Source organism: Macaca thibetana, chromosome 17 (assembly GCF_024542745.1).
Source record: "Macaca thibetana thibetana isolate TM-01 chromosome 17, ASM2454274v1, whole genome shotgun sequence".
NCBI lineage: Eukaryota > Metazoa > Chordata > Mammalia > Primates > Cercopithecidae > Macaca > Macaca thibetana.
The window spans coordinates 1,540,978-1,559,035 of record NC_065594.1 but is presented as its reverse complement, the minus strand read 5'-3'; the positions used below and the strand labels follow the sequence as shown (position 1 = coordinate 1,559,035).

The 18,058-nt window shown below is 38.3% G+C and overlaps 1 protein-coding gene across 1 annotated transcript in view; it reads right to left on the bottom strand.

Annotated features, from left to right (window-relative positions):
• Nucleotides 1–370: 370 nt before the first annotated feature.
• The window catches only part of LOC126940801 (phosphatidylinositol 3,4,5-trisphosphate 3-phosphatase TPTE2-like), a 52,231-nt gene continuing 34,543 nt past the window's right edge, over nucleotides 371–18,058 (bottom strand). Inside the window, exons 7-10 of the mRNA XM_050766968.1 lie at nucleotides 14,051–14,111; nucleotides 13,157–13,238; nucleotides 12,968–13,056; nucleotides 371–422 (exon numbers count right to left, since the gene is read on the bottom strand). Of these exons, the coding sequence (XP_050622925.1) occupies nucleotides 415–422; nucleotides 12,968–13,056; nucleotides 13,157–13,238; nucleotides 14,051–14,111 (240 nt within the window). The 3' untranslated portion in view covers nucleotides 371–414. The remainder of the gene's footprint in view (nucleotides 423–12,967; nucleotides 13,057–13,156; nucleotides 13,239–14,050; nucleotides 14,112–18,058) is intronic.

Here is an 18,058-nt window from a genome sequence, read left to right as displayed (position 1 = left end):
AATCCAGTTAGACAAAAATAAAGAAAAAAGATTTTTTAAAAGTGAAGAAAGTCAGAATGAGATTATGTAAAGTGACCAAACCTACAAATTACTGGTATTCCCTAGAGAGAAAGAGAAAAAGAAAACAATCTGGAAAACATATTTCATTTCTTGAAAATAATTCAAGAAAATGTATTCAATCTTGCTAGATGGACATCTAAGTACAATAAAGCCAGACAGCACCTGTGAGATACTATAAAAAATGAACATTACCAAGGCATATACTCACCAGACTGTCCAAGGTCACTGTCAAAGAAAAAGCCCTAAAGGCACTAGAGAAAAAGGCCAGATCACATACGAAGTTAGCCCCATCAGGATAACAGTAGACGTCTCAGCAGAAACCTCACAAGCCAGGAGAGATTGAGGGGTCTATTTTCAGAATTCTGAAAGAAAATAAATCATAATCAAGAGATTCATATCCTGCCAAACTAAGCTTCATGACTGAAGGAGAAATAGAAACATTTTTCTAGAGAAGCAAATGCCAAGAGAGTTCATCGCCACTAGACCAGTCTTACAAGAGATGCCTAAGGGAGTTGTAAACATGGAAATGAAAGAATGATACCTGCTATCATAAAAACACACTTAACTACATAGCTCACAGACCCTATAAAACAACCACACAATAGAAAGTACAAAGAAACCAGTTAACAATTTCATGAGAGGGTGAAAAGCTCACATGTCAATATTAACCTTGAATGTAAATGGTTTAAACCACTTAAAAGTCACAGAGTGGGCTGGGTGCAGTGGCTCCTTCCTGTAATCCCAGCGCTTTGGGAGACCAAGGCGGGCGGATCATGAGGTCAGGAGATCAAGACCATCCTGGCCAACATGGTGAAACCCTCTCTCTACTAAAAATATAAAAATTAGCCAGGCGTGGTGGCACATGCCTATAATCCCAGCTACTCAGGAGGCTGAGGCAGGAGAATCACTTGAACCCAGGAGTCAGAGGTTGTGGTGAGCCAATATCGTGCCACTGCACTCTAGTCTGATGATAGAGTGAGAGTCTGTCAAGAAGGGAAAGAAAAGAAAAGAAAAGAAAAGAAAGAAAGAGAGAGAGAAAGAGAGAGAGAGAAAGAAAGAGAAAGAAAGAAAGAAAAAGAAAAGAAAAGAAAAGAAAAAGGAAGAAAGAAAGAAAGAAAGAAAGAAAGAAAGAAAGAAAGAAAGAAAGAAAGAAAGAAAGAAAGAAAGAAAGAAAGAAAGAAAGAAAGAAAAGTCAGAGTGGCAAGTTGGATTAAAAAAACAAAACCCATCTGTCTGCTGTCTTCAGGAGACCCATCTCACATGTAACAACACCAATAGGTTCAAAGTAAAGGGCTGAAGAAAGATCTATCACACAAACAAAACACAAAAAAGAGCAGGGGTCACTATTCCTAAAACAGATAAAACAGGCTTTAAATCAACAACAGTAAAAAAGGACAAAGAAGGGCATTACATAATGATAAGGAGTTCAACAAGAAGCCTTAACTATCCTAAACATATATGCACCCAACATTGGCTCACGTGGGTTAATAAAACAGATACTTCTAGACCTATGAAAAGACTTAGCCACACAACAATAGTCAGGGGACTTCAACACCCCACTGACAACATTACACAGATCATAAACACTGAAAACTAACAAAGAAATTCTGGACTTAAATTCAACACTTGACCAATTGGACCTAATAGAAACCTAAAGAACTCTTAGCGTTTTGGGAGGCCGAGGCGGGTGGGCGGATCATGAGAACAGGAGTTCGAGACCAGCCTGGCCAATATGGTGAAACTCCGTTGCTACTAAAAATGCAAAAATTAGTCCGGCATGGTGGCAGGTGCCTGTAATCCCAGCTACTCGGGAGGCTGAGGCAGGAGAATTTCTTGAACCCAGGAGGCAGAGGTTGCAGTGAGCCAAGATCATGGCACTGCACTCCAGCCTGGACAACAGAGCATGACTCCATCCCAAAAAAACAAACAAAACACCCACAAACCAAAAAAGCCCTAGATCAGATGTATTCACAGCTGAATTCTATCAAATATACAAAGAAGAACTGGTGCCAGTTCTACTGAAACTATTCCAAAAAATTGAGGAGGGACTCTTCTCTAATTCATTCCATGAATCCTGCATCGCCCTGAAACCAAAACCTGGCAAAGACACAATAAAAAAAAGAAAACTAAAGGGTAATCTCAATGATGAAGACAGCCACAAAAATCCTTAACACTGGGAAACCAAATCTAACAGCACATCAAAAAATTCACAATCAAGTAAGCTTCATTCCAAGCATACAAGGTCCAGCACATGCAAATCAATAAATGTGATTCACCACACAAAGAGAATTAAACAGAAACCACATGATCATCTCAATAGATGCAGAAAAAAAAGCATTTGATAAAATTCAACATCTTTCTTGATAAAAAATAAAAAAACACTCAAGAAACTAGGAATCAAAGGAACATACTTCAAAATAGAGCCATGGGCCAGGTGCAGTGGCTCACATCTGTAATCCCAGCACTTTGGGAGGCCAAGGCAGGCAGATCACTTGAGGTCAGGAGTTCAAGACCAGCCTGGCCAACATAGTGAAACTCCATCTTTACTAAAAATACAAAAATTAGCCAGGCGTGGTGTCGCACACCTGTAATCTCAGTGACTCAGAAGGCTGAGGCAGGAGAATCGCTTGAACCCAGGAGGCGGAGGTTGCAGTGTGCCGAGATTGCGCCACTGTACTCCAGCCTGGATAACAGAGCAAGACTCCATCTTAAAAAAACAAAAACAAAAACAAAAACAAAAAAACAGGGTGGGCACGGTGGCTCAAGCCTGTAATGCCAGCACTTTGGGAGGCTGAGGTGGGTGGATTACGTGAGGTCAGGTGCTCGAGACCAGCCTGGCCAACGTGGTGAAACCCCATCTCTACTAAAAATACAAAAATTAGCTGGGCATGGTGACAGGCACTTGTAATCCCAGCTACTTGGGAGGCTGAGGCAGGAGAACTGCTTGAACTTGGGAGGTGGAGGTTGCAGTGAGCCAAGATTCCACCATTGCACTCCAGCCTGGGCAACAAGAGCAAAACTCCATCTTGAAAAAAAAAAAAAAAAGAAATCATTTCCTTTGCAGCATCATGGATGCAGCTGAAGTCATTATCCTGAGCAAATTAATGCAGGAACAAAAAACCAAATACCGTATGTTCTCACTCATAAGTGAAAGCTAAACAATGGGTGCTCATGGACATCAAGGCGGCAATAATGGACACTGGGGAGTTCTAGAGGGGGCTCAGCAGAAAAGAGCACAGGTTGAAAAACTAACTATTGGGTCCTATGCGCAGTACCTGGGTGATGTGATCAATCATACCCCAAACCTCAGCATCACACGATATTACCAATAAACCTGCACATGTACTTCCGAATCTAAAATAAAAGTTACATTATACCAAAAAAACTAAGCTCAAAAAGAAAACAAATGTGTTTTTCCCATTAAAAGACAAACAATAAAAGAGTACAAGAATCATCCTATATCAGAAATCTGTATTAATGTAATTTATCATATTCATTGATTAAAGAAGACATATCTTACAATTATCTCAATAATGCAGGAAAAAGCATTCACTAAAATTCACCTGTGGCTTTAAAAATTCACAAAAACTAGGAAACCTCCTTAACTCAACAAAGAGAATCTACCAAAATACCTACCAGGAACATCATATTAATGACATAATATTGACAGCATTTTCTTTAAAGCCTGGAATTAAACGAAAATGCCCTCTGTTCACTGCTTCCGTTTAACAATATACTGCAGGCCTAACCAGTGTAGAAAGTCAGTGTAGCAAGTAAATCTGTAGAATAACTCCTTAATCTCATGAGAGAGTTTAGGAAGATTTCTAGATGCAGGCTCAACATAAATAAAAATTAATAGCTAAATCAAGGATGCAGGTTGAAATCTTTACAGTAATTACTAAAAACACAGAAAAGAAGTATATGACTTCCAAGGTAATGACAGAGGGTGAGAAGGAAAGAATTATATTATTAAAATTCAATCAAACGAAAACAGAATGTCAGTAGGAATATAGGAGAGTTAAATAAAATAATTGACAAATAGATGTACATAGAACGCTGTTCTCAACAATGCGTAATACATGTTCTTTTGAAATGTACAGAAAACATCTGATAATATCGACCAAATTCTGGGCCATAAAGCAAGTCTAAACAATTTTCAAAGAACTAAAAAAGAAAAAAAATACATAGTATGTTCTGTGTCCACAACACAATATAATCAGAAATCAAAAATTTAAAGATAAATACAAAATTTTCATGTTTGGAAATAAGGAAATATACTTCCACAAAACTCATGGGTCAAAAAAAAGCAAGCACAGTCAAAACTGGAAAATAGTTTGAACTAAGTAAAATAAAAACACTACAAATAAAAATTTATGGGATGAAGCTAAAGCAATTCTTGGGGAAAACTTGTAGCCTTAAATGGTAAATAGAAAAGACAGTGGTCGACACGCTAAGAATTATCCATGTCAAGAAGTCAGGAAAAGAACAAAGGCCGGGCGCGGTGGCTCACGCCTGTAATCCCAGCACTTTGGGAGGCCGAGGCGGGCGGATCACAAGGTCAGGAGATCGAGACCACGGTGAAACCCCGTCTCTACTAAAAATACAAAAAATTAGCCGGGCGCAGTTGTGGGCGCCTGTAGTCCCAGCTACTCGGGAGGCTGAGGCAGGAGAATGGCGTGAACCCGGGAGGCGGAGCTTGCAGTGAGCTGAGATCCGGCCACTGCACTCCAGCCTGGGTGACAGAGCGAGACTCCGTCTCAAAAAAAAAAAAAAAAAAAAAAAAGAAGTCAGGAAAAGAACAAATTAACCCAAAGAGTGCAGAAGAAAATATGAAATATAATAGTAATTGATGAAATAAAAAATAAATTAAAAATAGAGATCACCAATAAGGCCAAAAATTTGGTACTTTTAAAAGACTAGTAAAATTGATAAATCCCTGGTGAGACTAATCAAAAGAAAAAAGGGGAGAAGGTACCAAGAAAGCAATGTAAGGAATAAGAAAAGAAACACCTCTGTAGACATTAAAATGGTAAAATGATATTGTGAACAATTTGATGTTAAGACAGTTCAAAGTTAGATTAAATGGACAAATGCTGGGAAAACTATAATCTACCAAAATGGGCAAAATAAATAAAATTATTAAAAAATTCTATATGTGGAATTGAGCCATAATTTAAAGACTTCCCTCCAGAAAAAACTCTAGGCCAATGTGCCTTCACTGGTGAATTTCACTTTATACTTAAGAAGGAAGAAAATCAGCACGCATAAATTTACCCAGAGAATAAAAACAGAGAAAATGAAATCTAACTCATTTTACAAAGCCAAGATTTGAAAAAAACTATGAGGAAGGAAAATTATAACCAATCGCCCAGATGACATGAATTTAAAAATCCTAAACAAAATATTAACAAACAGGATCTGGCAATTTAATAATAAAATAATTTAATGATTATTTAACAAAATAATACAGCACAATTACGTTTATTCCAGAAATATGTTGGTTTACCACTTAATCAATGTAATTAACCACATTCATTTATAGGATAAAGTAGAAAAATTATCATCTCAAAGATTCAGAAAAATCTTTAAAAATTCAACATCCATTCATGATTAAAAAAAAACTCTTAGTAAACTAAAGGAATTTCTTTTTTCTTTCTTTCTTTTTGTTTTGTTTTGTTTCGTTTTTTGAGACAGAGTCTCACTCTGTTATCCAGGCTGGAGAGCAGCAGTGCGATGTTGGCTCACTGCAGCCTCTGCCTCCTGGGTTCAAGTGATTCCCTCACCTCAGCCAGGGTAGTTGGCATTGCAGGCATGCGCCACCACACCTGGCACATTTTTGTATTTTTTAGTAGAGATGGGGTTTCACCATGTTGCCTAGGCTGGTCTTAAACTTCTGGCCTCAAGTGATCTGCCCCGCTGGGCCTCCCAAAGTGCTGGGATTACAGGTATAAGTCACGGCGCCCAGCCAAGGAATTTCTTAATCTGATAAATGGTAGCTCTCTCACACACACGCATGCGCGCACACACACACACTCATAAAGCAATTGGAGAGATGTTGAAAGCTTTTCCTTTGAGAATGGAACTGTATGTTGATGGTTGCTATTGCCACTTGTAATTTTACGCTGTACTAAAGGTTCTAGCCAGTGCTAGGGGAGAGAAATGACTGAAATGGAAAAAATACAATTTATTATTTTCATATGACATAATCATGTACCATAAAATCCAAAAGAATCTATAGATAAATTAGTAGAACTAATAAGTGAGTTTAGGCTGGACACAGTGGCTCAGGCTTGCAGTCCTAGCACTCTGGGAGGCGGAGGCTGAGGCTGGCAGATCACTTGAGCCTAGGAGTTTGAGACCTACCTGGGCTACATAGCAAAACCCCATCTCTACAAAAAAATCAAAAAATTAGCTGGGCATGGTGGCACCTGCCTGCAGTCCTAGCTACTCAAGAGGCTGATATGGGAGGATCACCTGAGCCCAGGGAGGTTGAGGCTATAGTGAGCCATGATCGTGCCACTGCACTCCAGCCTGGGTGACAGAATGAGACCCTACCTCAAAAAAAAAAAAAAAAAAAAAGTGAGTTTAGGAAAGTTGCTAATTGCAAGATTAATTAATGAACTGCATTTAAAACAACAAAAAACATTTAGAAAATAAACATTTTAAAGGGATGTCATTTAATCACAAAAGAAGTCTAGGAATAAATCTCACCAAAAATACGCAAGCTTTCTACACAGAAAACGAGAAAGCATTGTAAAGAGAAATTGAAGAGGACCCAATTCAATGAGAGAACACCTCTGTTCATGGGTTGGATGAGTCAATATTGTAAAAATTCAATTCTCCCCAGTCTATAAATTCAATGCAATTCCAAGCAAATTTCTATCCAGTGTGTGTAATTTGACTAGTTGATTCCCAAATTTATATGGAAATGTAGATGACCTAAAATACCCAAACCATTGTGAAGAAAAAGAAAAAGATGGTTATACTCACATGACTGGAAATGAGGACGTATTAGAAAGCTACAGTAAGATAGTTGTGCTGTTGGCACACAGATGAAAAATCGATGAACAGAACAGAAAGGTCAGAAACAGATTCATGTTCTGCAGGGTAGTAAAGCAATGAAAATCTTCTCACCCGTGTGCTGGAATAATTGGATAGCCATACATGGAAAAAGATGAAACCTGATGCCGTCCTCACACCACACACATAAATCAATTTTAAAAGGAATGAACCTTCTAGAAGAAAACATAGTAGTAAAATGTCCTTTAAACTCAAAGAAAATTGTCTTAATCAGGACACAAACGCACAAACTGTATAAAGGGAAAGCATGATACCTACGACGGTAACACAACTAAGAACTTCTGTCAACCACAGTATACTCCTGAGAGAGAGAAAAGGCAAATCACAGAGCAGAAAAGCTTTCCTGAATACATTTATGATCAATAACAGAACTGAAATCAGAATGCATAAATAATTCCTACAATCAAGAGAAAAAGGATGAATAAACCAGGAGAAAAATGGTTAAGAAAATTAAAAAGTTACTTTACAGAAAGGATATCCAAATACTTAATAATCTTAAGAAAACTTCCTCAATCTTATTAGTAATTACAGAAATGCAAATGATCACCACCATAAGATGCCATCACACAAACCCCCAAAGGCTAAAAATAGAAATACTCAGAATTGTAAGTATTGGGGAAGACATGGAATGCTTGAAGTGTACAATACCAGTGGAGTAAAAATCGGTACTACTGTTTTAGAAAACAGGTGACATTATCAAGTAAAGCTCAAGATTCATTACCCTAAGACAGAACAATTTTAGTCCAAGGTATATACTCAACAAAAATGTGGCCGTATGTGCAACAAGAAATGTGTATTTTTAAAAGCAGTATTATTGGGTTAGGCGCGGTGGCTCATGCCTGTAATCCCAGCACTTTGGGAGGCAGAGGAAGGCGCATCACTTGAGGTTAGGAGTTTGAGGCCAGCCTGGACAACATGGCAAAACCCCATCTCTACTAAAAATACAGCTGGGTGTGATGGTGGATGCCTGTAATCCCAGCTACTTGGCCGGGCGCGGTGGCTCACGCCTGTAATCCCAGCACTTTGGGAGGCCGAGGCGGGTGGATCACAAGGTCAGGAGATCGAGACCTCGGTGAAACCCCGTCTCTACTAAAAATACAAAAAATTAGCCGGGCGAGGTGGCGGGCGCCTGTAGTCCCAGCTACTCGGGAGGCTGAGGCAGGAGAATGGCGTGAACCCGGGAGGCGGGGCTTGCAGTGAGCCGAGATCGCGCCACTGCACTCCAGCCTGGGCGACAGAGCTAGACTCTGTCTCAAAAAAAAAAAAAAAAAAAAAAAAAAAAAATCCCAGCTACTTGGGAGGCTCAGGCACGAGAATTGCTTGAACTCAGGAGGCAGAGGTTACGATGAACTGAAATCATGCCACTGCACTCCAGTCTGGGTGATACAGTGAGATTTTATCTCAAAAAAAAAAAAAAAAAAAAAAAAAAAAAAAAAAAAAAAAAAAAGCAGCACTATTTATCACAGTAAAAACTGGACACAACCTAAATGTAATAGAAAAAAAGAGATTCCATTTTCAGTCACAATTTGTGTAGGAATGAATTTTTGAAAAGATGTGAAAGACATGATAAAAAAAGTATAAAATATTATTAAACAATGAACAAGATAATTCACATGTACAACTCAATATCTCAAAGTTGTCAGTTCTGGCCGGGCGCGGTGGCTCAAGCCTGTAATCCCAGCACTTTGGGAGGCCGAGACGGGCGGATCACGAGGTCAAGAGATCGAGACCATCCTGGCTAACACAATGAAACCCCGTCTCTACTAAAAATACAAAAAAATTAGCCAGGCGAGGTGGCGGGCGCCTGTAGTCCCAGCTACTCGGGAGGCTGAGGCAGGAGAATGGCGTAAACCCGGGAGGCGGAGCTTGCAGTGAGCCAAGATAGCGCCACTCACTCCAGCCTGGGCCACAGAGCAAGACTCCGTCTCAAAAAAAAAAAAAAAAAAAAGTTGTCAGTTCTGTCAAGTTAATCTATAAATTCAATGTAGTTCCAACAAAAATCATAAAAGTGTTTTATTATGGCAGTTCACAAAATCATTTTAAAATTGAACATAATAATTAAGTTCCAAGGAGAGCAAGACTATTGTGCCTTTATCAAACTATATTATAAAGCTACAATAATCACAAAAGTGTGGTAGAGAGAACTTAGAAACAGTTTTGAATATGTATAGAAACTTGGTATATTACTGAGAGGAATTACGAATTAATGGAGAACAAAATAGCATGCAATTGATGGTGTTAGGGCAATTGGCTATCTATATGAACAAAATACTTCCCCCAACTTCCAATTAGATTAAAGACCCAAATATTAAAAATGGAACTTGAATATTTTTGAAGAAATGTGGAATATCTTTACTACATCAGTATCGGGGTGAATTTCTTAAATGTGACAGAAAAGCATGAAATACATACACACACATAGATGAACAAATTTTACTACATTCAAAATTACAAACTTCTCTCCAGGCACGATGGCTCATGCCTGTAATCCCAGCACTTTGGGAAGCTGAGGTGGGTGGATCACTTGAGTCCAGGAGTTCGAGACCAGTCTGGGCAACATAGTGAGACCCTGTCTCTACCAAAATACAAAAATTAGCCAGGCATGGTGATGCTCGCCCGTAGTCCCACCTACTCAGAGGGGCTGAGATGGGAGGATCGCTTGAGCCCCAGGAGGTTCAGGCTGCAATGAGCCGAGATCGTGCCACTGCACTCCAGCCTGGGTGGCAGAGTGAGACCATGTCTCAAAACAAAACAAAAATTTACAAACTTTTGTACAACAAAATAAATCACAATCAAATTTAAAAGGCAACATGTTGGGAGAATATAATTGTAACACTAAGAAAAATTGGCATTCAGGTTCTTTGAAGAACTCCTATAAATCAATATAAAATATGTTTACTATCATGATACTATTGGTAACCTGCAGGCAGCAACCACAGAAGACACAAGACTAATATGAATGAGCACTTAAAAAAAGAGGCTGCTCTGGTACATACCAGCTGAATAATAGCCCTCTAAACAACCTTTAACAATATCAACAAAATATTCTGTGAACACAGAATAATGTAAACCCCCTCTCAGCAAAAAAGAAAAAAGTCAAATTTGAAATGAATGCTTTCCTTCAAGCAAGGAATTAGCATTAGTTAATAGAAAACTGATGCTAACTTCTTGAATAATAACATTTTAGGTTAGGCAATGTGAAATGGCCACTTTTAAAGCAAAAGATGGTTAAAAACTGCCCATTTCAAATGATTCAGCCTCTATATTCTTAATTTAACTATGGTATTGTAAACTGCCAGTTTATATACAATATTCCAATCTGTAGAGCTAAACACAGAACCTGTATATTAACTAATGCGCTTGAAACTAGCCAATAAGACTAAAACTTGATTTTACTGAATTATGTAAGTCAGTTTACAGTGTTACGTTTTCCTGGAATTTGATATAAAAATTGATTTACAGCCCACTAAAAATGTAATTATTTATGCTTGTCAAAAATTGTGAAATATGCTTAGATGATTATTTAAAGCCTAAACCTGAATGAGAGAAAATCTAGCTAAAATTAAATTGGTTGGACTTACAAAATGGGGCTTTTTCCCCCATTTTAACCCCACCAATGTCAACTTCTTTGTATCATTAGACTATAAAAATTCCAGTATAATTTTTGAAATAGCATCTCTGTTGGCTCCCTTAATCTAACAGTTCTCACAAAGTTTAAGAACAACCTTAATATTACTGGAACAAAAACAGACATATAGACCAATGGAACAGAACAGAAAGCCCAGAATAAATCCATGCATTTATAGTCAGCTGATGTTCAACAAAGGTGCCAAGAGTCCAAGATGGGGAAAGGACAGTCTCTTCAATAAACGATACTAGGCAAACTGAATATCCACTGGTGGAAGAATGAAATTACACCCTATCTCACCCATATACAAAAATCAACTCAAAGTAAATGCTTAACTGTGAAACCTGAAATTGAAAAACTACTAGAAGAAAACATAGGTGAAAATCTTCTTGACATTGGTCTGGGACAAGATATTTTTGGATATGACTGAAAAGCATAGGCAACAAAAGAAAAAGTAGACAAATGATACTGTATCAAACTAAAATGCTTTTGCACAGCAAAGGAAACACTGATGGAGTAAAGAGACAACCTACAGAACGGGAGAAAATATCTATAAAGCATACATTCGATAACAGCTTAACAGATTTTTTAAACAAATGAACTCAGACAACACAATAGCAAGAGAACAAGTTACTTCTCTAGAAAATGGGCAAAGAACCTGAAAAGATATTTCCCAAAAGAAGACACACAAGTGGCCAAGAGGTATATGAGGAAATGCTAAACATCGTTAATCATCGGGGAAAAGCAAATTAAACACAAAGTGATATCCTCACGCCTGTTCGAACGGTCATTAACAAAAAGACAAAAGAGTTGGTGAGGATGTAGAGAAAAGGGATCCCCCTCGTACACTGTTGGTGTGAATGTAAATTAGTAGTTATTATGGAAAACAGCACTGAGATCCCTCAGAAAACCAAGAATAGAACTACCATATGATTTGGAGATTCCACTTCTGGGTATATATCCAAAGGAAATGAAATCTGCACTCCTGCGTTCACTGCAGCATTATTCCTAATACCCAAGCTATGGAGTCCATGTAAATGTCATCAGTGGAGGAATGGATAAAGAACATGTGGCATGTGCAAATAAAGGCATACTCTTCAGCCTGAGAGGATATCCTGTCACTTGAGACAATATGAATGAACCTGGAGAACACTATGCTAAGTGAAATAAGCCAGGCATAGAAAGACAAATACTGCACGTCCCACTTATTTGTGGAATCTAAAAAAGTCAGATTCATAGAAGCAGAGAGTAGAATGGTGGTTACCAGGGGCTGGGGGGGACAAAACTCGGGGAATTGTAGAGATATTGGTTTTTACTTTATTATTATATTTTTAAGATAGAGTTTTGTTCTTGTTGTCCAGGCTAGAGTGCAATGGTGCGATCTCGGCTCACTGCAACCTCTGCCTTCCGGGTTCAAGTGATTCTTCTGCCTCAGCCTCCCGAGTAGCTGGGATTATAGATGCATGCCACCACACCCAGCTAATGTTTTGTATTTTTAGTAGAGCTAGGGCTTCACCATGTGATCCACCTGCCTCAGCCTCCCAAAGTGCTGGGATTACAGGTGTGAGCCACTGCGCCCAGCCTGAGATGTTGATTAAAGGATGCAAAATTTCAATTAGGAAGAATAAGTTCAGGAAATTCATTGTACAACATAGTGACCATAGTTAATATATACTTGACAACTGCTGAGAGAGTAGATTTTAAATTACTCCACAAAAACATGTGGAGTAATGCATACGTCAATTAGCTTGATTTAACCATTTCACAATGTTTATAGACATCAAAACATAATATTGTACACCATAAATAGATTTTTATGTTAATTTAAAAATTTAAAAAGATCAGCCTTAAATAAAAGTACTCTGACATTCTAAAATTAAAGACTGTTTGTATTTTGAGAGATACAAACTGGCAAACCAAAAATAAAGAAATCCAAATACTAGGAAAACAAGGGAAAATATGCTCAACCTTCCTTAGTTCTTTTTTCCTGCTTTCTTCCCTTCCTTCTCCTCTCCCTATCGCCTACCCTTCCTCCTCTCCTCTTTCCTTTCTCCTCCCCTTCTTTCAGTCTTGGAGCTAATATTTTACAATGCTAACAATTGTTAATACGTATTAATAGCAATATGTATTTTGTTCTTGTACTTTATCTATATTTCCATGTCTTTAGAAAGGGAGAAATAAAAAGGAAAATGTTATTACCTTTGCCTCCTTTACAGTGAATTGCTACGATGTTTGCAGGATCTTGAGCCATCCACTCATTTACTTCCTTGGTGAAAACCACCATCTCACTGATTTCAAAAGTTTAAGACTTTTAGTTAAAATATTTTCAAAAAATCAAACCCAATATATTTAGCCCTCTTCTGATAGTCAACTTAGCATAAAACTTACTGTAGAGTGGGGACATTATGATCATCAATCATGATTCTACTGACCCTATTATGGAAGTACTTAGGATCATAAGCTCTTTCACCTAAAATAAATAATATGTGTGTCATATCTCTATAGGGAATAACATAATAAATGATGAACTTATAAATAAGTTAACATATCTTGTTAGAATTCCTTATCTATCTTCAAAAAGAGCTTTCCAAGTTGCTCCTGCCGCTCTAAAATAAACACGGGGTCTCAAAAACGTAAGGATGGTAGTGGTTTATCCATCTCATGTAACCCAAACTCAACTATTTTTGTTTCATAAGTATAATTTTTAACTTTCTAGCAGACCATTCATCATATTATTGCAGGGCAGTTAGAAACCACACAAGAGGCAAATGTAGCTGACCAAAATGATGGCCCCCTGAAAATGTCTATTGAGTATACAGGTAGAGGGAAAAGTCGAGAGAGAGAGAGTATGAAGCTGGGTTACAGCCTATTTTCCAGAGTGTTTCCTTTTCTCCCATCTAGGGTCCTGCTCTCATCACAGCCCACTGCGGATGGGGCCGAGGACTCATTTGTTAAATCGTCTATGTCCTCATAACACAATCTGGCAGGAAAAACGAAAGATTTTCCTAAACCTAATGTTGCTAGAAGAGATCTTCCCTAAAATGGTTTGCTTCCACTCCAGCCTCACAGGTCCTGCCAAAGCCGCCTCCTTCACAGGGTGCTTTGTGCTGCTGGGCTAACTCCTTCTACTAAATGGGGCCAGTCCAAGATGGGGATTTTTAAATTCATTCCTTGCCACCACCAAATACTTATGATTAAATGCAATAAAAACACAAAATCATCTTCTTACATACAGTAATCTGTTTTCTATCTACAGTAGCAAATATAGAGTAATGTACATACTGCATAGATTATAGACTCGATAGTGATTTGGATGTTTCTTATCTAGAAACCGCACGACTTCCTAAAAAAGACAAACACATAGCTTACATATTTACATGGCACCAACATAAGCTATTTCCTAGGGGGAACCTACAATGGTTATTACTCTGATTAATTTGTCTCTCACTCGCATCTTCTAGGGGAGATTCAGGGAACACGAGGGTATGCAAATTTCAAGTTCTAATCCACTGTGATTTTTCAAATAGTCCACAAAGTGCGTTTGGCCACTCAGATGAGTCTCTATTGTAAATACACACTGTTTAAAGCTATCAGATAAGGAAATTAGCTGGGGAACTAACTTTAAGTAATTTGTTCTAAATCATTAATTCACAGTTAATGTGGTTCTTGTTTAAATCTAATTCATATTGGTTCTTATTTAATTCAGAATAGATACATCTTTAGAGAGTGATCTGCATATTACAGTCTACCTAAGCACTATGTAAACAAATACATGCAAAAAGTATATAGTATGATTGTGTATATGCATAATAGAAAAAGATAAACATATCAAATTTTAAATAACTGGTAACAATATGGAGACTTTTGGCTCATCTGTTCTCCTATTTTTTAAATGAAGATATATGTGTACCTATAAGTGTGTGTATATATAATGTATACATACGTGTAACCTTTAAAATGAAAACCAAATAGTAGTTATTATTTAAAATACAGTTAATACTGCTATATGAATCCAACTTTCAGTAAATATCTTTCTGAAACATACACACACGTATATATCTCTGTGCAACAACAAAAATGATACAAAATTTTAAAACTGATTAGTATGCTACCCTCAGAGCAGCATTTACTGGCTTAATATTGAGAAAAATAAAATTAAGGTACTAAAGTCATCCATTTATTCAACTGGCTATCTCTGTTAGGAAGAAATAGTAAGTCAAAAAGATGAACACTCTGAATCTGCACAGTGGGGGAGGCAAGGATGAACAGTTTTATATACTTCAGAATTCATGGAATTTCTTACATAAAATCCATACGGGTTTAGAAATCACATATAAAAACTACAAATATCTATGAGAAATTTAAGCAAATTTTAATCAGTTCTTTGGATGAGGAAGAACTGAAAGTGTTGAATCAGTGGAAGATCAACAGGCTTAGGTTTGACTTCATAAAAATCTGAAATTTCTGCTTAAAAATGCTATAATGAATAACAGGGGAAACGATTTTTCAGAAAAATTGACTGACTGGGGACTATGCCTAGTATGATAAATTAATAATTCATTAACAACAACTTAAATATTACTCACTCACCTTATAGATAAATGGGCCAAGGACATAAACAATTCATAAAAGAGAAAATCCAACTGATTAACAACCTACATAAATATTCAGTGTCACCAACAAAGAAGTCAAAACAATGACATGCCATTTGCACCCATGAAATTAACCCTTTCTCTTTTTTTTTTTTTTTTTTGAGACGGAGTCTTGCTTGTTGCCCAGGCTAGAGTGCATTGGCCGGATCTCAGCTCACTGCAAGCTCCGCCTCCTGGGTTCACGCCATTCTCCTGCCTCAGCCTCCCGAGGAGCTGGGACTATAGGCGCCTGCCACCTCGCCCAGCTAGTATTTTTTTTTCGTATTTTTTAGTAGAGACGGGGTTTCACCGTGTTAGCCAGGATGGTCTCGATCTCCTGACCTCGTGATCCGCCCGTCTCGGCCTCCCAAAGCGCTGGGATTACAGGCTTGAGCCACCACGCCCGGCCAACGCTTTCTCTTTTAATGAGAAAATCCAATGCTGGCAAAATAAGGCATGAAATTCAAAACTTTGATTTATCGTTGATACAAGAATACAACTGCTCTTGGATTTGGTAAGATATATTAAGAACCCTAAAAATATTCATACTCTTAGCTAGGTAATTTCACTCCTAGCACTCTATACAGAAAAAGCCTATGCGCAAAGATGTCTGTTGCTGTATTATTGATTATAGTGACACTTAAATGTCCAACATTAGAGGTTAATCACAGCGCTAATGAAATATCATGCAACCATTAGAATACTGTCCTGTCCTGCACTTTATTTTACTTTATTTTATTTTATTTTATTTTGAGATGGAGTTTCACTCTTGTTGCCCAGGCTGGAGTGCAATGGTGCAATATCAGCTCACTGCAACCTCCGCCTCCCAGATTCAAGCAATTCTCCTGCCTCAGCCTCCTGAGTAGCTGGGATTACAGGCGCCCACCACTATGCCTGGCTAATTTTTTGTATTTTTAGTAGAGACGGGGTTTCACCATGTCAGCCAGGCTGGTTTTGAACTCCTGACCTCAGGTGATCCACCCTCCTCGGCCTCCCAAAGTGCTGGGATTACAGGTGTGAGCCACCACACCTGTCCCTGTCCTTTATTCTCTCAACAAGTAAGTATCTCACACTGGTAATTTATGTGCAGCCTTCCTTAGTATACACATATAGAAGAACAGTCAATATTTGCTTTTTCATGAGAAAACAAATATACCTGGATGGTTAAGCTTTAGGGATTTTTCCGAATCCACTTCCTAGTTGTCTCAATGTCTAAATCATATATATATATATATATATATATAGACTCAATATTTAGATGATTTACTGCTGCATTTTCTGATCTAAGTAGTTTACTGAAGACTCTAAATACCTCTTATCCAAATTAGGTGAAAAAGGACATAAAGAATCTAGAAAAAATTTCAACTCTTTCAAGAATCTACATTTTTCTGGTCACAATCTGTCACCAGATGGACAGTTTCTGTTTTCAGCCAGAATTAAGTGCATTCAATTCTACCAGGAACAGAAATTAAAAGATGGCTAAGAAAATTGTAGGAAGGTAGATAATTGTATATCTGATTTTTCTCAATAACTCAGCCTTTGCATGGGCTTACTAAGTTTATAATTTCTGAAACTCTTCGTTGTGATGCAAAAGTAGAAAATGCTGTCTTCTATTTGAAAGCCTTCTTACAACAACCTCCACCTTTGGGTTTTCCTAAATCTACCAACTCTTCTCTCTGCCTATCTTAGTACGTTCCTTGATTTGGAGGCAAAGGTATACTTCTGTACTTGCATGAGGTGGTGGCAGTGGCCAAACGTCTTGATGCTTCCACCACAGCGCTTGTCTCTCCACTAACTCTAGGGTCCTGCATCTCTACAGTTTTTGCTACTTCAAGGCAGCATCTGACATTTCCCCACTAGTCAATTTACCACTTATGAAACTGTAATGTCTGCTTTGCATATTCGCTGTTATTCAAAATGTAACCCTGCAACTTTATTCCCTTTTAAGAATAAAGGGGAATCACATGACTGTTCAGCATCCTCTCAGGAGTTAAGTATGCCTGGATTTGAATCTTCTCCCTTTTAGTCAACCTTGATTCAATGCGCTTTGTAGATGGTTCTCAAGCATGACAGAGACACTCCCAGTGCAGAACATGCTGTTATCACTGAACATGCAACCACTGAGGGCTCCACGGCCCGATTCCCAGCCTGCCCAGGCAGCTGAACTAGTAACTTAGATTTGGGGCTGCACTCTGGCAAAGATGAAAGACTAAATATTAATATGGATGGTAAACTTGCTTTTCAGGTGGTTTATGATTTGTGGAATTTATTAAAACACATGATTACCTCCTTTTTGGATACTCTGATAAAAAATGGTAAAGGTGCCGGGTGCGGTGGCTCAAGCCTGTAATCCCAGCACTTTGGGAGGCCGAGATGGGCGGATCACGAGGTCAGGAGATCGAGACCATCCTGGCTAACATAGTGAAACCCCATCTCTACTAAAACATACAAAAAACTAGCCGGGGGAGGTGGCTGGCGCCTGTAGTCCCAGCTACTCGGGAGGCTGAGGCAGGAGAATGGCGTGAACCCGGGAGGCGGAGCTTGCAGTGAGCCGAGATCACGCCACTGCACTCCAGCCTGGGTGACAGAGCGAGACTCCGTCTCGAAAAAAAAAAAAAAAAAGGTAAAGCAATCAATGACTCATTAGTACTTTGTCAAT